Here is a 25,039-nt window from a genome sequence, read left to right on the forward strand (position 1 = left end):
ACCATAGCATTGGGCAACAAAAAGGAATCAAACCACCCCAGGATAAGATAAAACACAACAATGAATTGTGTAGACAGGTGGTGTGAGTGGGTGTCTGTGTGGGGGGTGAGGCTCAAGTACAAAATGTGTGTTCCGTGTTCAAATTAAGGCTTAAAAAGGGCAAAGCTGTGATCACAACCCAGGCAGAAAACTTTGTTCCTGGCATCATCTGATCACAGAGAAAGAGAAAGGGGAAGACAGGGTTTGTTTCTGAACCCGGCACAGTAGAAACCTCAGAACAAAGGAACATAGGAATCTGCCTTATCCCGATTCACACATTTGTGTCACTTGAAACCAGATCACATGAAAATTGCTGGTGGCCTTGGTGGACCACTTAATGCCTTTTCCATCTGTTGCAGCAACTGTAATGCTCTGTGGTAGATGCTGCATGTTTGTTTAACTGCATTTTTATTTCTTCTATTGAATCTTATTTCTCATATTACATTTTATTGGTAATACAATTGGAATTCCATGGCACAAGGAAAGACAAAGTAAGAAACAAAAGAAGAACTAGCTTCAGGAGGATGGAGGAAGGGCTCTAGTATGATGCCAGAGCCCTGGCACTGCATTCTCATTCTCTCTCTTTCCATTACAAGTTTTCATATTCCGTTCAATTTACTCACACAGTCATAGTCACTGACTTCCCTCCCCCCCTTTCATGGTTCTAGATATTAACGCATTACAACTGCATATTCTTATTACTCCATAATTTCCCCTCTCCCTCCGCATTACATCTTCATATACTTTAAACTGCTGAATTTACTCCAACCCTGCTTAACCTGTTTGACATGATTTTTCAGATATTCTGCAAACATTTTTCACTCCTCCTTAAATACTTCACCTTCCTGGTCTCTTCTTCTATAATTCATATTTGCTAATTCCACACGTTCCATCAATTTCATTTGCCATTCCTCCTTCGTTGGCGTGGTTCCCTCTGTCCATTTCCGAGCATATATCATTTGGGCTGCTGTGATTGCGTCAAGTAACAAATCATTTTGATCTGTGAGGACATCCTAATATTCCTAATAAGGAGATTTCTGGTCTTTTTATATAAATCCTTTAAAACACCCCCCTCCATTTCATTATATATCATCTATATTGTTACAGATCATCTCCCATAAATCCTTTGCTGATTTACATGTCCACCACATATGATGAAATGTACCCTCCATTTCTTGATACACCAGAAATACAATTAAAATCAATATTTCATACAAACCACCACAGACCACAATTTGGGAACCCTTGTACTAGAGTTTGGTGTCCGCCCGCAAAAATGGGCCTGTTTAAACAATATGCTCCTAAAGATCAATGGTGCTGTGATTTTCAAGTACTACACTTGGTGCACATGCATTATGGGCTTGAGACTGGAGGGCAAAGTGGAAGTCAGTCTGGTCAGAAATGTTTCCTCCTGGCATTATCTGTTGGGGGAGAGAGACAGAGAGAAGAGAAAGCAGGGTTTACTCCTGAACTTGGTGCAGAAGGAACCTCAGCAATACAGTCTGAACGGAGGCCAGGATTTGTTATGTGAAATAAGGTTTCTTCCTTGGGTGACAATAAAATGTTCTTGTTAAGCAGGGATGTTTTGCTTGGTGTCCGGGCAGCTGGTGAAAGAACTGAGGATTATTTATTGAGGTTCTAAATAATTTTTAATGGCTCCTTTTCCTGATTTTATTCTCTTGTGCTGTATTCCACTTGAAGATGAGTGCCTTTTCCATAATCAAATTCTGGACACCTTCTTGAAGCTCATTTGAGATAATTTATTAAGGAACAAAATGCCATCAGACCAACCGCCTGTCAGAACAAACCAACCCAAAACTAAACATCACACACAAACAAATACAGGGCTGAGTGGAGTACATCTTCAATTCATTACAGTGTCACTCACCCAGGCTTTCCCACAGTAGGGTAGGCATGTGTGTGTGTGAGAGAGAGAGAGAGAGAGAGAGAGAGAGAGGATGGCGTAAGCCAGAGGTCAGCAACCTAAGGCCCATGGGTTCCAGCCCATGAGCTTCCTAGAACCGGCCCACGGCCGTTCCATGGATTGGCGTGGGGATTCCATGCTTTATTCCATGCTTTTTCCCCCCACGGCACCATTTTTTTTCTCGCTGCGGGGACTGACTTCTGGTTTGGAAGAGCGCCGGAAATAGCATGTGGACATGCACACGGGTGTTCCTCCGTCCTGGAAGTGCACCAGAAAAAGTGTGTGTGCACACGTATGGGAGTGCCTGCACACTCTATTTCCGGCGCACTTTCGGGACAGAGGAACGCCCATGCGTATACGCACACGCTATTTCCAGCGCTCTTCTGACCTGGAAGAGCGCCGGAAATAGCTTGAACGTACGCACGAGCACGCTCTGGCCCACTGAGAGGTCTGCTGGGGAGTGGGACCAGCCCCGCCTCAAAAAATGTTGCTGACCCCTGGTGTAAGCAGATGTCACCTGATGGAACAGCTTTTAGTTTTTGTAAGAATTGGAATATCTGTTCTCAGTGCTTTTTTTCTTTAAAAAAAATGTATAGGGGTACTCTCATTTTGACTCAGGAAAACCACGATTCTATAGTTCAAATCGGGGGAAATGAATACAGTAAATGGGCAAAAGTACAAAGATTCACAAAATGTTTAGGGGTATGCATACCCCTGCGTCCCCCCAGAGAAAAAGGACTGTGTGTTCTTATCCAGAACCAAAGAACAACGCCGATTCAAAGGCAGAATTCAGAAGCACGGTACAGCTAATGAGGAAAAACAATGATATAGTGACAAAAATCAGGACAACACGAATACAACAATCTGGGACAGGCTTCCCCCAACATTGAAAGAGGCAGGCCTAATCTGAGACAGTTACTGGATGCCTTTAAGGGCTTCTCCAGATGTCCTTAAAGGACCTTCATGAGAAAGGACCTTTAGCTACAAAGGCCTTGTCCCTCCTCTGTTTCTGCTTGTCTAAGGAAAAGTTTGGATGAAGGCAGAAGGGAGAGGACATCAACACCTGCGAATTAGGTGTAAAGGAAAGCATGGGGAATAACTGTTTTAAGCAAGCTGCTAGTGTCTGACCACAATTGTATATTTTCATGCATTGCAGTTGGAACTGTCTGCTTTGTGGCTTTTTGCGGCCCTGGTTTTGACAGCATTTTAAAATGCCGGCTGGTTTGCTTTTGATCCGCAGGGGAGACCCTCTGCCTGATTGATCACGTCCCTCCAACATAATCACCTTCCTTCGATCAACATGGGCTCTTGAACTTAAGCCTAACCACAGCGTGGACTCGTTTCCTTCCGCAAATGTATTGGGGGAGAGGGGAGCGGACACAACCCGCTTTCAGTACTGCTTGCACCTGAAAAAGGGCAAACTGCTTTGCTCCCATTTTGCACAGGCACCCAGAGCTTCCGGCTGAAATCCAGTAACTGTTGGGTGAGTGGCTGCCCTGCGTTGGTTCACCATAATGCAAAAGCTTGTGTCCCCAACCCCACACCAAGGTATCTGGTTGGCCACTGTGAAAACAGGATGCTGGACTAGATTTTGTGCAAATAAAAGATAACGGAAGAGGAGATTGTGGGAGAGATACCTGATGTGAAGGAGGGGGATGACAACAGGAGAAATACGTCTATACTTTACACATCCAACCTGCAAATGTCTACGTCCTAAGTGACATTTTACACTTATTTTCAGCTGCTTTTCGTTTTAATGTGAAAAGGAGTTGTGTCCCATGGGGAGGAATCCAAGGCGCCATACGGCTCGAAGGGCCAGAGGGCCCCCGAACTCAGCAGGGATGGTTCACTGTGTTTTGAAGTAAATTCACGTTCCCATCTAAGAAATGGAGGAGGGATGTCTATGACGTCCGGAGGCCAAAGTTACGTACTCCACGGCACCACTGAGGAAAAGCTGCCCCTAGTTCCAAGCTGCTTCAGAAAGGGTGATTTTCTGTGTGGATTCTCCGATGTGTAAGAATGTTCTCCCAACCAAGAGGCGACTGTCATTACCTCAGTGCCTCAATTTCAGGAGTAGACAGCAGGCCTGGTTTGATCCAGCAAGACTCTGTTTCTCTCTTCTGTATTTATCCTTATATTTGGTAAGCCCCAAATTACAGCAGAAACCTTCTCCAACATCGGTCTCAAATGATTCTGAAACGTGATGCATTTTGCCCAAAACTTATTACACTTTGGGAGCAGGGTTTTGTTTTTTTAAAAAAGAGGAAACATTCATAAGGTGTCAAGCCCTGCGTGGGTTTTCTGATGATGCATGAGCTTATCTTTCTGGGGGAAGGTTTTTTGGCACTTTGAGCATTCATGCGGTTTTGATTCCGCATGGGTTCTCTGGTGTCTTACCAGCTTCTCCTTCTGGAAGAAGCTTTTCCCACACTCAGAACACGCGAATGGCTTCTCCCCCGTGTGGATCCGCTGGTGCCGGATCAACTGGGCACTCTGGCAGAAGCTTTTCCCGCACTCGGGGCACCCGTAAGGCTTCTCTCCTGTGTGCATCCGCAGGTGAATGTCAAGGTATGACTTCCTGCTGAAGTTTTTCCCGCACTGAAGGCACTCATAAGGCTTCTCGCCTGTGTGCATCCTCTGGTGTCTGATCAGCTGTCCTCTCTGGCAGAAGCATTTCCCACACTGTAGGCAAGCGTAGGGCTTCTCTCCCGTGTGGATTCTCTGGTGTCTGATTAGCTGCCCGCTCTGGCAGAAGCTCTTCCCGCACTGCGGACACTCGTAAGGCTTCTCGCCCGTGTGGATTCTCTGGTGGGTGACGAGCGAGGACTTGTTGCTGAAGCTCTTCGCACAGTGCAGACACTCGTACGGCTTCTCGCCCGTGTGGATTCTCTGGTGAGTGATAAGATGCGACCGCGTGCTGAAGCTCTTCCCGCACTGCGGGCACTCGTAAGGCCTCTCCCCCAAGTGGATTCTCTGGTGTGCAAGAAGGTTCTCCCTCTGGCAGAAGCTCTTCCCGCACTCGAGGCACTCATAGGGCCTCTCGGCCGTGTGGATCATCTGGTGCACGATGAGCCCCGATTGGTGCTCGAACGCCTGTCCGCATTTGCGGCACATGTGGCACTCCTCTCTTGCACGGATCGTGCCGGCGTTATCAGCCACGGCGGTTTCAACCTCCTGGATGGAGATGCCCCACATCTTCACGGCCCGCTGCCACTGCTGCCTGTCGGACTTGTAGCCCTGATCGAAGGCTTCGGACTTCACAGAAACGTCCCTGAGGGAAACCCCCAGGAACCTCCCGTCAGAACTGGCTGACCTAGGGCCATCTTGATGCGTCCTGCCCATCTCGCTCTCACTGGCAGTGCCGTCGCCTGAAGAGATTAGAGAGACAAGAAGACAGAGGCGGTGATATCACTCCATCTGACAGGGGAGGAGGAAAACAGAAGGTACCATGGAGGCAGAACAATGGACTCCATCCTAATGCTTCAAAACAAAGATGGCAAGAGTTTTGAGGTGATAGGATGAAGACCATTGTGTCTGACTGGAATATTTCTTCTCAAACTCTGAGGTTTGGGTTGTGAGTGTTGCTGCTTTTTAAGACAAAACAGCACCATTTACACGCAATATATTAGGCTCAGGGGAACTGCAAGGTTTAGTGAGGTGTAGACACACAGAGAGAAAAACTTTAGAAGTAGTAGTAATAATAATAATAATAATAATAATAATAATAATAATAATTTATTTATACTCCACCCACCTGGCTGGGTTTCCCCAGCCATGCTGGGCGGCTCCCAATCGAGTGTTAAAAACAATACAGCATTAAATATTAAAAACTTCCCTAAACAAGGCTGCCTTCAGATGTCTTTTAAAGATAAGATAGCTGCTTATTTCCTTCACATCTGAAGGGAGGGCGTTCCACAGGGCGGGTGCCACAGAAAAGGCTCTTTGTCTGGTTCCCTGTAACCTTGCTTCTCGCAGCGAGGGAACTGCCAGAAGGCCCTCGGCGCTGGATCTCAGTGTCCCGGCAGAACGATGGGGGTGGAAACGCTCCTTCAGGTATACTGGGCCAAGGCCGTTTAGGGCTTTAAAGGTCAGCACCAACACTTTGAATTGTGCTCGGAAATGTACTGGGAGAAAAACAACCCAGAGGAGTCCCTAACCCAACAAACACCCCCTGAGCTGTGGCGCTCCTTCCTTTTGAATACTTACTTTCACAGTACTCGGCTGCCAGGAAAATGTCATCCTGAGATCCCCCTGGGAAAACTTGGGGCGCGTCTTCCAGATGTGGGATCCCTTCTACCGGAGGAGGTTCTTCTTTGATCTCATTTGCAGCTGTGACACAGGGAAAGACCAGGAGGGAAATAGGAGTCCCTCTTTCAGAAAAGGGAAGAAACTTCAGAAAACAGAGAGGGTTCTAGACTGCACACAACCCATACAGTAGTGGAAACACCGGAAAGTATATTGTAACCCTGGCTGGATCTAGAGACATCAAAGAAGCGTTTCAGTTAAACACGTTGTAAACTCATACAGGGAAATTGGGTTGGGAAAGACGGGACTCAACAACGTCATCTGGTGTCACGGTGTTATACTGCATATACAACACATATAAAAGGCTTTTTTCTTTACCAATCCAGCTGAGTCCCCAGGGTTTCCCAAATGTGGATGTCCTGTTGTTTTGGACTACAACTCCCATCATCCCTAGCTAGCAGGTTCCATGGTCAGGGGTGATGGGAATTGTAGTCCAAAAACAACAGGCAGGAAATCCACATTTGGGAAACACTGTTGTAACCCGGGGAGGTGTAAGTGGCCTGGCACAACTGTTTCTGAAGGCAACCCTGTTTAGGGAAGTTTTTTATGTCTGATGTTTTATCGTCTTTTTAATATTCTGTTGGGAGCCGTCCAGGGTGGCTGGGCAAGTGGTGATGATGATGTCCACCATTGTGTGTGGCCTTTCATAGAAGCAGGCCTTCACTGCTCTCCTAAGCCTGACAGTGGTTAATGCTGAATTGTGTTGAACTATCTGCTTTCCAAGCCTCAATTCCTAATTCATGGGATTGTTCCCTGTACTGCAGTACACTGGGAGGATCCCAATATCCTGTTTGCCTGCCAGCCCACATCATGAGATCCCTGGTGCCCAGTGCAGGTAATTTAGCAATTGCACCTCATGGATGTAAGCCCTAGCATTTGACCTAGAGAGCTGAGCTTTGGCGTAGGCCGGAAGGCTGCCATCAGATTTTGTGCAACCCATTGGCCAGCTTGAGGTCTCTCTGTCTCTTTGCAGCTGAAGGGAGGTGTCGCCATCGGCTTGCTTGGTACGTTGTTGCTCTTGCGAATGATTTTGCTGCTGTTTGATAAATCTTAAGACTTCTTCACCACGTATATCACACATTTATTTCCAAACCCCTGGGGGGGAAAAGAACCCCCTTGCCTTTGGCAAGACCTTCAAAGCACATTATTTCCCACAAAATGTGAGGGGTCAACTGCAGTACCACCCACAATTCTTAAAAGGAAATAATGTGCTTCTAATACGCTTTAAAAGGTCCAGCACCGAGGGCCTTCTGGTGGCTCCCTCACTGCAAGAAGTGAGGTTACAAGGTAGAGGGCCTTCTTAGCAGTGGCGTCTGCCCTGTGGGACGCCCTCCCATCAGATGTTAAGGAAATAAGCAACTATCTTGTCTTTTAAAAGTAAGAAGGCAGCCCTGTTTAGGGAAGTTTTTAATGTTTAATGCTGTATTGTGCTTTTAATAATTGGTTGGAAGCCGCCCAGAGTGGCTGGGGAAACCCAGCCAGATGGGCGGGGTATTAATAATAATAATAATAATAATAATAATAATAATAATAATAATAATAATTTCTTATTATGCATACACAGCCCAGGGTCAAACTTAAAAACAATGAATCTTGAGGGGATCATCTTCCTGCACTCTTTAGTACAGTGGTACCTCAGGTTACATACGCTTCAGGTTACATACGCTTCAGGTTACAGACTCCGCTAACCCAGAAATAGTGCTTCAGGTTAAGAACTTTGCTTCAGGATAAGAACAGAAATCAGGCTCCGGCAGTGCAGCAGCAGCAGAAGGCTCCATTAGCTAAAGTGGTGCTTCAGGTTAAGAACAGTTTCAGGTTAAGAATGGACCTCTGGAACAAATTAAATACTTAACCTGAGGTACCACTGTATATGCAATTTTTTGTACAGCTTATTTGGTCAGAGAACTCCACTGCAAAATTTGGGGAGGTGCAAATTTAGAAAGATATCTGTGTTTCAGTTTATGTATTGCTTCAGAAAGTACGAGAGAATATAATTTCTCCCTCATCCCTAGCTCTGTCACTGAACTACAGGGGATTCCTCAAAGGCCTAGGAACATGAGGAGATACCCTATGTGGATTAGACCATTTGGCCATCCAGTTCTTACTGCCAACTGTACTGCAATCCAGTGTTGCAGGCAGAGGCCTTTTTCTAGTCCTGCTCCTTGGGATACTTTGAGTGGGGATGGACCTACGGTACTCTGTATGCTTATCGTCCTGGAGCTATGTCTCACTCACAGAACCAAAAGGGTACAGTCACTCCAATCACCTGGGCAGGAGTCCCAGACAAACTCCACAGTCTCCATTTGTTGCACTGAAAGATGTGCTTGGGTTGTTTTGGTGATGGCAAATACAATTCTGAGTGAGGACATCACTTCCAAAATCAGCCCAAACAATTTCTGAACTCTTTGGAATTATAAAATAACTCCTCAAATTGTTTGGGTGTGTTTTTGAAATATAAATATTATTTAGATCTATATATAGTGCACATGATTGATGCTTTCGAATTATGGTGCTGGAGGAGACTCTTGAGAGTCCCATGGACTGCAAGAAGATCAAACCTCTCCATTCTTAAGGAGATCAGCCCTGAGTGCTCACTGGAAGGTCAGATCCTGAAGCTGAGGCTCCAATAATTTGGCCACCTCATGAGAAGAGAAGACTCCCTGGAAAAGACCCTGATGCTGGGAAAGATGGAGGGCACAAGGAGAAGGGGACGACAGAGGACGAGATGGTTGGACAGTGTTCTCGAAGCTACCAGCGTGAGTTTGACCAAACTGCGGGAGGCAGTGGAAGACAGGAGTGCCTGGCATGCTCTGGTCCATGGGGTCACGAGGAGTCGGACACGACTAAACGACTAAACAACATAGTGCACATGAGAATAAATTTTGGCAACCTCACCAGCCCTTAGAGGGGATTATAATTTTTTTTAGGCATGAATGGTCCCATCACACAGGTGAGCAGTTACCTGCAAAACCTCCTTTTCCTGTTTCCTCAGGGTCTTGAGTGAATAAATCTTCCTTTCCTTCTGGCCAGGGGACGGGGTCTGGTTTGGGAATCAAAAGTCCTTTACAGAAGGGAAGAAAACACAGGAAGTTAAGGAGTGATTTCTGTCATCTCAAGTCATCTAAGTTAGAAAAACGCGTCCTTGACCTGCTACTTTTCTATCTACGGGGAAATATCTCCCTGTTTTTAAAAAAGATGAAGGAACACTTAAAAACATGCCACTGCAGAGCTGCAATTCCCAGAGTAGCTTAACAACCAGTCCCTCTCTACCAGGGAATTCTGGGACTTGTAGCTCTGTGAGGGGAATAATACTTTTATTATTTATATGCTGCTCATCTGACTATATACCAAAACCCTCCAACGGTCTCCTATCTTTCAGTATATGTTGGAGGACAGAGTGGAAAGCTGAGCAGAAGGGGAAATCAAATGAGAGAAAAAAGGGTGCAGCCAGCCAGAATTCCAAACTGAAGTCTACTCTGCTGCAACATTTTATCGCAGGTTCCACTTGTAAGAAACGGAAGGGACATACAGTCGTACCTTGGTTTCCAAACAGCTTAGTTCTCGAGCGTTTTGGCTCCCAAACGCCGCAAACCCGGAAGTGAGTGTTCCGGTTTGCGAACTATTTTTAGAAGCCGAATGTCCGACGGGCCTTCCGCAGCTTCCAATTGGCTGCAGGAGCTTCCTGAAGCCAATCAAAAGCCACGCTTTGTTTCCAAACGTTTTGGAAGTCGAACGGACTTCCGGAACGGATTCCGTTTGACTTCCAATGTACGACTGTACTAGGGTCAATTCTATTTTTAAAGAGGATACTATCCCTGATAAATAGTCGTGGCTGACATACATGGAAGACACAAGCTGCTCTTTCCCTCCCCCTTGCTCCCTTACAGGCTGCTTCAGAAGAGATTCTTACCCAATGAGGCCATATTCCCATAATTCTCCAACGTGACCTCCTTGTACAGAACTCTTTGGTCTGGATCCAGCAAGGCCCATTCTTCCTCTGCAAAGTAAACCGCCACCTCCTCGAAGGCCAACGGTCCCTGAAATGAGGAAAATGTTACTTCCTCAACGCTTGCTGTCTATATTATTATTTATTGCCTTTATATCCCCCCAGGAGCTCAATCGGATGTAATTGGTTCACACTCCCCCCCAGCTCATCTCCTGTTGTTATCATATAATTATAGAGTTGGAAGGGGATCCCAAGGGTCATCTAGTCCAACCCCCGGCAATAGAGGGGGGTCATCACCTCAACAACCCTGTAAGGTGGGTTAGGCTAAGAGACAGTGACAGGCCCAAGGTCGCCCAGTAAGGTTCATGGCTGGGATTACCCAGGTTCTAGTCCGACACTCTAACCCAGGGGTCAGCAAACATTTTCAGCCACTGTCCCTCAGACCTTGTGGGAGGCCAGGCTATATTTTGAAAGGAAAAAAATAAATGAATTCCTATGCCCCACAAATAACCCAGAGATGCATTTTAAATACAGTGGTACCCCGGGTTACAGACGCTTCAGGTTACAGACTCCACTAACCCAGAAATAGTACCTCGGGTTAAGAACTTTGCTTCAGGATGAGAACACAAATCACGCGGCGATGGCACTGGGAGGCCCCATTAACTAAAGTGGTACCTCAGGTTAAGAACAGTTTCAGGTTAAGAACGGGCCTCCAGAACGAATTAAGTTCTTAACCAGAGGTACCACTGTAAAAGCACACATTCTACTCATGTAAAAATACCAGGCAGGCCCCACAAATAACCCAGAGATGCATTTTAAATAAAAGCGCACATTCTACTCATGTAAAAACACGCTGATTCGTGGACCATCCGAGGGCTGGATTTAGAAGGCGATTGGGCCAGATCTGGCCCCCAGGCCTTAGTTTGCCTACCCCTGCTCTAACCACTACACCACACTGATTTTCCCAGGAAGGATGCAAGAATTCTCCTTGTTAGCTTACAAGAGAGGTGGGGAACCTGTTTTGACCCAATGGGACAGACCCTTATTAATCTCCATCCCGCTCCATTGGCCAACTTTGACAGGTGGGTGGGGTAACCCATCTGATGTCATTGTGATGTCGGGTGGTTGACAGGTGGGTTGTCCCGCCCGCCAGTCCAAGACCCTTGGCACGGCTCCTCCCAAGCTCCTGGCAGTCAGTTGCCCAGGAAAGTATAAAGACAAGGAAAAGTTTCTTACTGACCCTTTTTTACTTCAATATAACAGAGAGAGGCTATAGAACCCAGTCTCTTGGATAATGGCATTGTCCTGAGTGAATCTCCACCCCCCCACCCCCCCGGTCTCTCCCACTTCCTTGTTCGTCATTCTCATCATCTCCTCTACAGGTTCCACTAAGTGTGCTCTGCCTTTGAGCTCTTTGCTCTCCTACTTCTACGGCTCACTGGGTTCTGGGAGATGGAGGTTCTGGGATGCTTTCTAATGACACCATGTCAGGATAGGGAGGCAGTCTCCACCATTCCTCCTCTGCCCAGTCCCTGACAGGAGGCAGAGCATGGTATCGGGGTTAGTAAGACGCTTTGAGATTTGTTTTACTGCAAAGTGATAAATAAATGCAATACAGGGGTACCTCTGGATGCGAAGGGGATCCGTTCCGGAGCCCCATTCACATCCTGAAGCAAACACAATCCACGTCTGCGCGTGCACGGGTCACAACTCACTGCTTCCGCTCATGCGCATGACATCATTTTGAGCGTCTGCGCATGCACGAGTGGCTAAACCCGGATGTAACATGCTCCATTACTTCCGGGTCGCCGCAGAGCGCAACCCAAAAATGCTTAACCTGAAGCTACTTCAACCCGAGGTATGACTATAGAGTCGTACCTTGGATCCCGAATGCCTTGGAACTCGGACGTTTTGGCTCCCGAACACTACAAAACCGGAAGTGAGTGTTCCGGTTTGCAAACGTTCTTTGGAACCTGGACATCCAACAGGGCTTCCGATTAGCTGCAGGAGCTTCCTGTAGCCAATCAGAAGCTGCACTTTGGTTTCCAAACGTTTTGGAAGTCGAACGGACTTCTGGAATGGATTCCGTTTTACTTCCAAGGTACGAACCAGAAAAAAGCGTGCGCATCCAACATCCGGCAAATTCTCAACCACATGGCAAACCACCTCAACTACATCTCTATTCCCTCTTCCTTGCCTTCCCTCCCCAACCTCCGCAACTCCCATGTTGAGGCCTCACCTGAGTTGGCTCCGGAGCAGGATGAAGAGATGAGCCACAGGAAATCAGAGGCTGCGTCCCACTGGCTACAAGGCGGGAAGGGATGGGAGAAGCAAAATGGGAGACAGGCCACCATTACGTTCATTTCATTTATTCAAAACATTTCTCAGGTCCCCACTCTTCTAATTCTGCAATTATATTATTCTACTCTACAATACTGTACTATTGTTCTAAAGTTATCAGCTACAATATTTAAAAGGGATGCGGGTGGCGCTGTGGGTAAAACCACAGAGCCTAGGACTTGCCGATCAGAAGGTCGGCGGTTCGAATCCCTGCGACGGGGTGAGCTTCCTTTGCTCAGTCCCTGCTCCTGCCAACCTAGCAGTTCAAAAGCACGTCAAAGTGCAAGTAGATAAATAGGGACTGCTCCGGTGGGAAGGTAAACGGCGTTTCCATGTGCTGCTCTGGTTCGCCAGAAGCGGCTTAGTCATGCTGGCCACATGACCCGGAAGCTGTACGCCGGCTCCCTCGGCCAGTAAAGCGAGATGAGCGCCACAACCCGAGTCGGTCACAACTGGACCTAATGGTCAGGGGTCCCATTACCTTTTTATTATTGTAAAACCGCTCTGGGAATTGTGGCTCTGGGAACAGAATAGGGGTCTTCCCGGGATCCTTTGGGGGAAGCCGTGACGGTATGAATCAGCTTTAAATGTAGGTTGTTTATGTTTAATGTTATACACATATACCTAGGCCTATGCCCCCTTGAATTCATGACTGAAGGAAACAAAACCTTTGTAAACAAGCTGCTTTTGTAAAGTCTCATCCATCCCATAACTCCTTACCAAGCAGACTGGCATCTTCATTCTCCTCCTCCTCCTCCTTGCATAAAGGTCCTGGCTGAATACCCAAAGGTGAGAGGAGACCCAGAGCAGTCTCCCTTTTTTCCTCCTCAGGTACCTGGAGCAACAGAGAGGACATAACAGCATCAGAAGAGTGTTTTGGATCAGACCAGTTGGCCCCTCTAGTCCAGCATCCTGTTCTTACTAGATGCCTGTGGGCAAGGACCCCCTTGTTCAGGGCAGAGTGACGGAAGTTAGAAGGAGCACCAAAAGGAAACAGTGCTATTCTAGCCAGGAGTGGGGAAATCTGCAAGCACCTCCAGATGTTGCTGAACTACAACTCCCACCATCCCAGACCATTGACCATGCTAGCTGCAAAGGCTGATGGGAGTTGGGAGTCCAGCAACACCCAGAAGGCACGGGGCTGGCAAAGCTTGTTTTAGGGGAGTGGGGTGGGTTCTGTTGCCGTTGATAATAAACGGGCAGCCAGAAAATGTCATGAGTATTGAGTGAACAGGATCCCATTTAATGGGTTTTGATGTTTTGCTTGAATTGTTTAATTTGGCAGTTTGATGGCCTTGATGTATACAGTGGTACTGCGGGTTACATATGCTTCAGGTTACAGACTCTGCTAACCCAGAAATAGTACCTCAAGTTAAGAACTTTGCTTCAGGATGAGAACAGAAATCGTGCTTCAGCGGCGCGGCAGCAGCAGGAGGCCCCATTAGCTAAAGTGGTGCTTCAGGTTAAGAACAGTTTCAGGTTAAGAACAGACCTCCAGGACGAATTAAGTTCTTAACCTGAGGTACCACTGTACTGCTCTCCAAAAAAGAAAAGAATTTTTTAAAAAAATGATAAGTGCCCCTTCGGATATTTGGTGGCCTCACCTTCCGTTCCCATCCCTGAGGCTCATCCTCTTCCTGGCTCAGCAGGAAGTCCTCTGCCAGGGCCACCGCTTCGGCACAGCTCTCTGCGCCCCCTGCCTTGACCCAGCCCTGCATTTCCTGAGGCAGGACAGCCAAGAACTGCTCCAGGACCAGCATCTCAACCATCTGCTCCTTGGTGTGCTTCTCCGGCATCAGCCACTGACAGCACAGCTCCCGGAGCCGCCTGCAAATCTCTCGGGGTCCCTCCATCTCCCGGTAGCAGAAATGTCTGAAGCGTTTACGCTGGATTTCGGCGCTAATGTCACCCGGGACAGTTCCCCTTTCCACCTTGGCATTTTCCCTCCCTCTGGCATGCAGGCTCTTTGGGGCTTCCGCGTTGAGATCTGGCGAGATTTGGGTCAACCTCTCCGCTCTAGGACACAGGTCACTTTGGGCTTCCTCTCCGATGGAGACCTTATCGCCCCATCGAAGCTGCAGATTATGCCATCCTGCTTGAGGCAGCTGCAGGCCCCTCAAAAAGTCATGCCACTGGATTTCTCTGTGTTGGGCCAAACCTTCCTCGGGTTCCTGTTTAATCTGTAGCAGTGGTGGACCTTTGGAAAAGCATTGGGCCGTCCCAGCTTGCACAAAATGGCGGCCTTTGTCTCCTTGTTCTTCTCCAATTGAATAGTCTGGTGCTTCTGCCCCTTCCAATTTAATTCCTGCAGGCAACTCGTGAGCAAATAAAGGCTGAAATTGGAAGCCTACAGTTGCCATCCCTGATCCTCCAGACATCGAAGAGGCCTCTTTCTCTTTCGCCTCAACGGACCTGGATCTACAGATTTGCTCCGTGCTTCTTAACTAGAGGGAGGCTGCTTCGGCCCTGTAAAACGCAAAATCTTTAGGAAAGGCTGCAGGGCTAGATCTTTAGGGATCTTTAGAGGATAGAGACAGGTCACCCAGAAGGTGGATTCATTCTCAAGCCAGGGGACAGGCTTCTCCCTAAAGAAAAGAAGACATAAGCATATCGGATGAAGAGTTCTGCTGGATCAGACCTGTCTTGTCCACCATGTTGGAAAATGCCACCTCCCTGGGCTGGATGTAACTAGGAGGGCAGGCAGGTTGAGTCAGTCAGAGGTTGGTGGGGCAGTGCCCCATTTGCCCTAGGGCCTCAAGGACCAGCCTCCATTGCTCTTTCTTCTTTACAACTATTAAGGGCACAGGACCCCTGCCCTCTTTTTCATCTGACTACCCCTCTTTAGAGAGACGTGGGTGGCGCTGTGGGTTAAACCACAGAGCCTAGGACTTGCTGACGGGGTGAGCTCCCTTTGCTTGGTCCCTGCTCCTGCCAACCTAGAAGTTCGAAAGCAACCAACTAAATGATTTAAGATAGTTAAAAATAAAGGTTTCAGTTGTGAAATATCAAGATTTCAAAAAGATTTGTGAGAAAATAATGTTAAATTATTATCTAAAATGTATAGCTTGCTTTTAGAGTGGCATACAAAAGATTAACAGGTCAAGTTGGTAATGGACAAAGGATTTGGGACATAATGGGTTAAACCACAGAGCCTAGGACTTGCTGATCAGAAGGTCGGCGGTTCGAATCCCCGCGACGGGGTGAGCTCCCGTTGCTTGGTCCCAGCTCCTGCCAACCTAGCAGTTCAAAAGCAAGTCCAAGTGCAAGTAGATAAATAGGTACCACTCCGGTGGGAAGGTAAACGGCGTTTCCGTGCTCTGCTCTGGCTCGCCAGAAGTGGCTTAGTCATGCTGGCCACATGACCCGGAAGCTGTACACCGGCTCCCTCGGCCAATAACGCGAGATGAGCGCCGCAACCCCAGAGTCGGCCACAACTGGACTTAACGGTCAGGGGTCCCTTTACCTTTACTCCTCTTTAGACAGACTTACCTTCCATCAGGAGGCACCCCCCCCCCATTTCTTTCATTTCAGAGAATCCCTGAAAGCAAAGTTGTGCAGAATTCCCTACAAGCTGCATTTGATGTTAAAATTAGAACCCACCTCCTCCTGGTTGCTTTAGTTAGAAGAGGCAGATGGCTAAATAAGCACGTGTGGCTTATTCCATTGTGTACACATTAGAGAAGACTCTTATTTTGCTCCTGCTGAAAGGATCCAAAACGTGGGATAGCTCAGTCGGTAGAGCACGAGACCCTTAATCTCAGGGTTGGTGGGTTTGAGCCCCATGTTGTGCAAAAAATTATAATCCTGCATTGCAGGGGGTTGGACAAGACAACACTTGAGGTTCCTTCTAATTTTATAATTCAGCAACTCAGACCCTTACAACTATCCCTGACAACACCCCCACAAAAAAACTCCTGCCAGAATTGTAGAAAAACCATTAGGTCGCCACCTTCCTTAGAAGAAGAAGAAGAAGAAGAGTTTGGATTTGATATCCCACCTTTCACTCCCTTTAAGGAGTCTCAAAGCGGCTAACAATCTCCTTTCCCTTCCTCCCCCACAACAAACACTCTGTGAGGTGAGTGGGGCTGAGAGACTTCAGAGAAGTGTGACTGGCACAAGGTCACCCAGCAGCTGAATGTGGAGGAGCAGAGACATGAACCCGGTTCCCCAGATTACGAGTCCACCGCTCTCAACCACTACACCACACCGGCTCTCTTACCTCTGTCACGTTCCTGTGCAGCCTGAGAGACACAGAAATTAAGCAAAGGGACATTTTTTCCTGACACCCTCCCCTAAATTTTGCCTTCTAATATGTGTGAATATTATTGCTGCCACCTTTCCACCCCGTCTCACTCCTGTACCTATTACAGCAGCCAGAGACACTGAAAATAAACAAGGGGGACATTTGTTTCCTGACACCCCTTCTCCCAATTTTCCCTCCTGAACTGCAGAATCAACATTAGTCGCCACCTTTCTGCATCTACCATGCTCCTGTGTTCATTACAGAAGCCAGAGGCACGGAAAATAAACATTTTCTCCTGACATTCACACTCTGCACAGTTGCCACCTGTGTTGTGGGAACAAAACTGAGTTGCCACATTTCCTCCCTGTGTCAAGCTCCTGTGCTTTTTCCCCCAGCAGCCTGAGACAACAAGAAATAAACAAGAGAATCTCCCCTGTCTTCGTGGTCGTGGTTTGCCTGCTTTTTTGACAAAAACAACAAAAGCAAACCGTAATCATAAATCTTTGCACCCCAGTGGAGTTTCTTCCTCTTATTCTGTTTATTTCAGACTCAGCTCCCCACACGTGAGCAATAGATGCAAACAATAATAATAATGACTACATCCTTGCAACCTCATGCAAGGACCGGGGTGAGAGAGCATCATCCCTGCTCCTTACAGGCCCTTGTTCAGATGCCTTTTCTCCCTCTTTTTACTCCTCCATCCCTTGCAGATGAAATATTCCCTTTGTCCGAAAACAGCCACCAGCCTTTCCCCCGCTTTCTTTCAACTCACCCCTCCAGCACGCCCTGCAAGCAGCACCTCTGCCCCTTTCCAAAGATCCCTGTGTGTGTCTCTGAGCAAAGGAGGCCTCTGCATCCCCAGAAGGGAGGGAGAGAAGGAGGCAGAATAAGAAGAATAGCAATAACAACACAGGAAGGTCCTTTTGGCATCCCTCCTTCTCGGGAGCCTTTCTAGGAAGCTGGGCTCCATCTTCTCCTTTTTCTTAACCCTTTCCAAAGGCAGAGTATATACGCAAAGGTGCGTATAGTTAAAGCTATGGTTTTCCCAGTAGTGATGTATGGAAGTGAGAGCTGGACCATAAAGAAGGCTGATCGATGAAGAATTGATGCTTTTGAATTATGGTGCTGGAGGAGACTCTTGAGAGTCCCATGGACTGCAAGAAGATCAAACCTCTCCATTCTGAAGGAAATCAGCCCTGAGTGCTCACTGGAAGGACAGATCCTGAGGCTGAGGCTCCAATACTTTGGCCACCTCATGAGAAGAGAAGACTCCCTGGAAAAGACCCTGATGTTGGGAAAGATGGAGGGCACAAGGAGAAGGGGACGACAGAGGACGAGATGGTGGGACAGTGTTCTCGAAGCCACAAACATGAGTCTGACCAAACAGTGGGAGGCAGTGGAAGACAGGAGTGCCTGGCGTGCTCTGGTCCAGGGGGTCACGAAGAGTCGGACACGACTAAACAACAACAAAGTCAGAGTAGAAGGCAAGCAGGGAACTGCCGCTGGAGGGAGAAGGAATCGATTTCACATCATGGTTCAAAACCACACCAGGGACATTAGGAATCTACCCATAGCTGTCAACGTTTCCTTTTTTTAAAGAGAAATTCCCTTATTCCGAATAGGATTCCTCGCAAGAAAAGGGAAAAGTTGACAGCTATGAATCTACCTTAGGCCAAGTCGGACTGTTGGTCCATCTAGCTCAGGATGTCTGCTCTGACTGGCGACAGCTCTCCAGGGCAGGAGAATCTTTTAATCTCGGGGTTGTGGGTTCGAGACCCAGGTTGGGCAAAATGATTCCTGCATTGCTGGGAGGGGGTAGGTCTAGATGACCCTCGGGGGTCCCTTCCAATTCTACAATTCTATTATTATTTGTTCTTACCCTCTCAGGGCTATGGTTCCCACAGAGATTTAGTAAGGGGGAGCCATGACTGTTTAAACTGGCATTATGCTGTTTTCAAAGAATCAGAGTTGCAGACTTGGAAGGGAGCTCAGTGGTCCTGTAGTCCAACCCTTGCCTTGCAATGCAGGAATCTCTACTGAATCATTCACGACAGGTGGCCCTCCAACCGCTGCTTAAAAACTTCCAAGAAAGCATTCGGGGAACTTCAGTAATAGTTGCAAGGTAGATATAAGAAATTAGATTTATTAAGAATAAGTTTAATTATGATAAAAGTGTGTTTTGGCAATAAGTAATATAAATTTGAAATATGGAATAGACGGGAGGTTGGGTCTTTAGTGTTAAGACCAATAGATGTTTTATTGTTTGCTAAGAAAATTATGTGTCTATGGTTATTCTTGTGTGTAATTTGGTATTTGTGTTGTTGGTTTTTTTGTTTTTTCTTCTCGTATTAATAAAAATCTTTAAAAAAAAATTCCAAGAAAGGAGAGTCCACCATCTTCCGACGGAGTCCGTTCCACCGTTGAACAGCTTTTACTGTCCAATTGCGAGCACCATGATTTAAGGAGGATATACAAAATGAACTGGACTCCTTGGCAGGTTTTGAATAAACATACACAAATTTATTGGTTGATAACGTGATAGATAGACAACGCAAGGATATGTATAATTTTATAACATGCAGAGAATAGTATGTGCAGAGAAATCAGAGAGAGGAGCTGAGGGAAGTCTGGGGGGGAGGGAGGGAGGAAAGGGGGGAAATAATGTATGTGATTATATGATTTGATAATTTGTTATGTTGAAATTGCTTACTAAAAACATTTTTTGAAAAAAATTAAGGAGGATATTGACAAGCCAAAACGGAGGACAGAGGAGGGCAACCAAGATGATCAAGGGTTTGGAAACCAAGCCTTATGAGGCATGTTTGAAGGAGCTGGGTGTGTTTAGCCAGGAAAAGAGGAGACTGAGAGGAGATACGCGATCTCAAGGGCTGTCAGGTGGAAGAGGGAACATGCTTGTTTTCTCCTGCTCTGGATGGCGGGACTCGAACCAATGGCTTCAAGCTGCAAAAAAGGGGATTCCAAATAAACTTCAGGAAGAACTTTCTGGGGCAGATGAGGCCTAGCATGTAGTGCAGGCTAAGAATTAATGATTTCCTAGAAACTAGTGACTTTTCAGAATAAACACCATGGCTTTTAAATCAGGGACAAACTGGAAAACAGGGTAAACAAATGCACGTTTATCACTGAATCACAGAGCTGGAAGGGACCCAAGGGTCATCTAGTCCAACCCCCTGCAATGCAGGAATCTCAGAGAAAGCATCCCTGACAGAGGGCCCTCCAACCTCTGCTTAGAAAGCTCCAAGGAAGGAGAGTCCACAACCTCCAGAGGGAGACATTTCCACTGTCAAACAACTCTCACTGTCAGAAAGTTTTTCCTGATGCTTAGTCGGAATCTCCTTTCTTGCATTTTGAAGCCATGGGTTCGAGTCGGACCCTCCAGAGCAGGAGGAAACAAGCGTGCGCCCTCTTCCATGGGACAGCCCTTGAGATATTGGAAGACGGCTATCATCTCTTTAGTGCTGAAGGAAAAAACGAGTGACTCCATCTGTACATTAGCAGAGGAGTGTGTATTGCTGTCATTTGTTAAGGGCGCTGGGCGTTGTCAAGAGACACCCCCCTCCAAATTCCCCTCACAGAGCTACAATTCCCAGAGTTTCTTGGGAAGAGGGACTGATGGTTAACCCACCCAAGGAATTATGAATCTGGGCAGGGAACAGGGCATCTCCTTAAGCTCTCTGCACCCTTAACAAATGATCATCATCAAACCTTTATTGGCATCATTTACAAACATTCAGAATAACTAGGCCAATGCGATCGTGTTGCCATTTCAACAGTACAGTCATTTGCCAAAGGGAAGAAGAGGCGAGCAATCTAGTATTTCACCTCTGTGGGACTCCAGCAAGGGCAGGGTCCTGTAGCGTACTTTGGCGGCAGAAAATCAAAAAGAGGAACTTGGCTACTGTCTTGGTGAGCTCCTGGTCTCTCCCCTGTAATAAGAAGCATATAACCTCTGTCTCTGGTTTCCATGTTGGGATACATATGTGGTCTATGAATTGTTGGCGGAGATCATCATATATTTTGCAATTAGGGGCCATGTGAGCTAGAGTTTCCACCAGGGGGGGCATTGCATGGGCAGGTCCTATCTCCTTTTGCCATATCCGCAAACCTACCCCAAAGGAGGTTAGAAGGATTACAATTGAACCTAGCCAGTGAAAAAGCCCTTCTTTTTTGCGGGTTAAACAAAAATTGTAAATAATTAAGGTTAAATTCCTGCGCCCCGGGGAGTCGAAAATAAAGAGGGGAACATGTTTTTTCCACAGCTGAGGTTAGTTCCTGGCGGTCTATGTCCCACAGCCTAGTTTTTAACATGGCCTTGGTGATTGGAAAAGCCACAGCACCCAGGAGATCCTCTGAAAGCCCAAATTGCCATAACTTTGTGCAAAACAGTTGTAGCCCTGGGGAAGGGAAGGGGTCTGACAGAACTTTACTAAGTGAAGTATATTTGTCTACTGAAAAACAAATGTTTAGCCAGCATAAAAGAAAACTCGTCCAGGCATCTGTCTTTGCCCTTAACAAATGACAATACCCAGAATTCTTTGAGGGAAGCTGTGACTACATAAAATGGCAAAATGGTTTCATAGGTATGCCATACAGTCATACCTCACGTTACGGATGCTTCAGGTTACGTGTTTTCGGGTTGCGGCCTGTGGGAAACTCGGAAGTACCAGAACGGGTTACTTCTGGGTTTCGCCGCTCGCGCATGCGCAGAAGCACCAAATCGCACCTGCGCAGACATGGCACTTCAGGATGCGAATGCTGCAGGTTGCGGACATGCCTCCGTCACGGATTACGTCCTGAATCTAAGGTTCCACTGTATATCAAAAAGTGAAAATCCATTCACAAAATTTGTTGAGCATTTTTTTAGTTTTGCCCAAAGTTCTTGAGATTTTTGAGCAAAAAAGATATTTTTGAGCTCTTTTAAGGAAAAATGGCAAAAACAGCACTGCTGACAGGGGTTGCCATATGTCCGGATTTTCCCATTTTGACGATTTCCGCCCGGACACTGCTTCCGACTGCAGTATTCTGAGTATGTCCAGACGTATGGCAACCCTAGTTTAAAAATATGGTGTGAATGTGGCCGCAACCAGAGTCTTGGAAAGCACATAGAGCTGAAAGAGGAAGTGGGAAAGAATGCCCGTCTTCAGACTTCCTTCTTTTCAAGGGATAGAAGGGTAACCACCCTCTCTCCCCACCTCATGACCAAGGGGGCAGAGGTGGACTTCATGGGTGCCAGAGGAAGACCTTAAGGGCAACATTGCACCCAGGGGACGAGCCTTAATTCTGCAGGACTCTCCTTATACGACACTGAAATCTTTGTTGGTATTATTATTTGAGAAACAGCTGTTGCAAGACGCATGGAAGCTCTCGAGTAACAAAAGCGAAAAGACACAATGACTTACTAGAACCGAGACTGCATTTCGCACCAACTTTTTATTTAAATAATGGATAAGAACACGACAGTTATTTTCTACTCGCAAAAACAAGGACGTGGGATATCGGTTTTGCTCAACAGAAAAAGGAAGCTTATTTATATAGAAAGAGGCTTAAAACAAACATAGCCATTCAAAGGTTCCAGAAGTGAGAAACTTTCTCCAATGTTATACAGTGGTACCTCAGGTTACATACGCTTCAGGTTACATACGCTTCGGGTTACAGACTCCACTAACCCAGAAATAGTGCTTCAGGTTAAGAACTTTGCTTCAGGATGAGAACAGAAATTGTGCTCTGACAGCGCAGCAGGAGGCCCCATTAACTAAAATGGTGCTTCAGGTTAAGAACAGTTTCAGGTTAAGAACGGACCTCCAGAACGAATTAAGTACTTAACCCAAAGTACCACTGTATATGAGTTAAAAACAGAATTGTAGAGTAGGGAGGGCCATATGAGGTATGTGTCCCAGGGGGTTGCCAACACTATCAGGCCTCGTGGACACCTTTGGGATTTTTTGTAGTGAGCATCACTCCCACTGGTCAACTCTATCTTCAACTTCCCCCCCCCCTGCCACCCAAAATAGTCATCTGCTTTGCCTCACTTTTCCAAGGGATCTGAGCAAAAGTCTGTCAAGGAGAAGTTATCTGAGCACAAAGAAATGAAAGAGGAACTGGGAAAGAGCATCACTTTTTAAACTTCCTCGGAGGGCTTGCGGGCACAAGGGGACGACTTCAAGGGTGTCCGTGCGCCCACGAGCCCCTTGTTGGCAACCGCCGATGTATCCCACGCATGCTCAGTGGATGATCTGCAATGCAAGATGCAGCTACAGCATTCCAGCCTCTGCTTACAAACCTGCAGCGCCTCCTGAGGCGGTGAGTTCCACTGGTGATCATCTCCCAGACTCAACCCCTGGCATCACCGGGGAGAGCTGAGAAAGACCCCTGTCTGAAAGCAGAGCTTCTGTCAGCCAGCATGGACAATAGTGAGCTGGAAAAACCAATGGTATAGTCTTTTGCATGTATGGCAGATGTGCTGCCCCTTCCCCAAACCTCTGGAGGGCAACATTTTTTAAGAACGCTCAATCGAAAGCATGTGTCTCTCTCATAAGAGCCAAAAGTAAGAGAGAAACCAGTTTGAACGTGAAATAATAACGACCAGCATGGCTAATAATCTTCTGTACTAAACATGATTCTCTGTGATCCTTCCAGGTGAATCAAATAATCTAATGAGATCTTACTGTATGTTTCCTCTCAGACGATACGGAACAAATTTCCATATTTTTGTAACCATTAAAATAACACTGTCACTTTGGAGGCATCGCCGCCTGCGGTACTGAACTCTGTACACCGTGCAAGCTTCCTAAGTGTGCAGAAGCACGTTAATTTGTAAGCTAAAAGAAAAAGGATATTAATAATAAAAACAAGAACCTGCGAGCTTCCAGGCCCTGTGGAATGTTGAAGGTGTCTGCTGAGGGTTTGGAAATGGAGGGAAATGTGGCCTGCAAGATTCCCTAATGGATTATCTTATATATTGCCTCCGACGGCGGGCAGCAGTCACAGATAGTGGATTTGCTCCACCCCCTTTTTAAAGCCACCCGCTGGTGGCCACCTTGTGGCAGTGAGTTCCACAGTTTTTAACTATGTGCTGTCTGAAGAAGTGCCTCCTAAACCTTCTAACGTTCAGCTTTATTCGATGTCCCGGGTGTGATGAGAGAGGGAGAAAAACTCCTCCCTATTTGCTTATTCTATATACCATACATAATTTTATACATCTCCATCTTGTCCCCTCCCTCCCTTTCCTTCCCCACCTTTTCCCTAAACCAAAAAAGCCCTTAACGCTGCAACCTCTCCTTGCAAGTTAGCTGCTTCAGCCCCTTGGTCATTTTGGTTCCCCATTTTTTTTTTGTACTTTTCCAGCTGTACAACATCCTTTTGGAGGGGAAGAAAAGAGAACTGGACATTTTTTTCCTACACTTCAGAAGCCTCCAGCTGCCCTGAGTAGGAATGAAGTGCTCATGCTCAGCGCTGGCAAGTTAACTTTCCCCTCCTGGCAGTCCCTGGACATGGCTAAAAGTCCCCTCTTGAAGCACGGAATAGGAGCAGTCCCTTCTCAGTCTCCAATTGTTATTGCTTCGTTTAGTGCTCTTTAAAAGTATTTTTTACCCTGCTCTTTAGCTAAAAAAAAAAAAAAAAAGGGCTCCCTGAGCAGGTTTAGCACGATCGTCCTTGCTCTTTGATCTGCAATTTTTCTATTTTAAAAAAACACGACATGAAAGGAAAAAGGATTGGGGAGGGAGAAGGAAAACAAGCAGCCCAGGCAGTGGCGTAGCGTGGGTTGTCAGCACCCAGGGCAAGGCAAGTAATTTGCGCCCCCTAACCCGTGGATTTGCGCCCCCTAACCCGTGGATTTGCGCCCCCTAACCCATGGATTTGCCCTACCCCAGATGTTGCGCCCGGTGCGGCCGGCCCCCCCTGCACCCCCCACGCTACGCCACTGAGCCCAGGTACCAGTTCTTCGTTTGCAAAGTACTTCTAAGTGTTCTTTCTTGGAGGGTGAAGCTAGCTGGCAGACACAGCCAGGTTGCCATGATGTTCTCATTTCATTTCTACCTCCCAGCAGCCCTTGGCTCATAGCCCAGGCTTGTGCAGGCTGCCCAAATGGTGCTTCGCAAACCACAAGAGGGCCAGTCCCTGGCCCGAGGAGCTTACAATCTAAAATTCCATATGCGTGAAACCACAGATGGGAGAGGGAGGAAAGAACAATGGACGTTGCATTTATGTAATGCATTTAAGA

At 46.9% G+C, this 25,039-nt stretch overlaps 2 protein-coding genes across 4 annotated transcripts in view; both read right to left on the reverse strand.

Annotated features, from left to right (window-relative positions):
* Positions 1-25,039, reverse strand: part of LOC310756746 (uncharacterized protein) — a 1,375,527-nt gene that overhangs the window by 1,043,475 nt on the left and 307,013 nt on the right. The gene's annotated exons all lie outside the window — the stretch shown is intronic.
* Positions 1,785-18,883, reverse strand: LOC310756545 (uncharacterized protein). Of its 3 annotated transcripts, none has more exons than XM_083600802.1 (8): positions 17,570-18,883; positions 14,159-15,139; positions 13,275-13,389; positions 12,454-12,518; positions 10,179-10,305; positions 9,231-9,329; positions 6,170-6,292; positions 1,785-5,331 (listed from the first exon to the last, which is right to left on the reverse strand). In XM_083600802.1, exons 2-8 carry the CDS (start codon positions 14,930-14,932, stop codon positions 4,235-4,237), a joined length of 2,400 nt encoding a protein of 799 aa, XP_083456928.1. In that variant the 5' UTR covers positions 14,933-15,139; positions 17,570-18,883; the 3' UTR covers positions 1,785-4,234. The 3 variants fall into 3 exon arrangements, with proteins under 3 accessions (XP_083456928.1, XP_083456929.1, XP_083456930.1); XM_083600803.1 differs by lacking the exon at positions 17,570-18,883 and adding an exon at positions 16,774-17,544; XM_083600804.1 differs by lacking the exon at positions 6,170-6,292.

Source organism: Podarcis filfolensis (genome assembly GCF_964270895.1).
Source record: "Podarcis filfolensis genome assembly, chromosome: 2".
NCBI lineage: Eukaryota > Metazoa > Chordata > Lepidosauria > Squamata > Lacertidae > Podarcis > Podarcis filfolensis.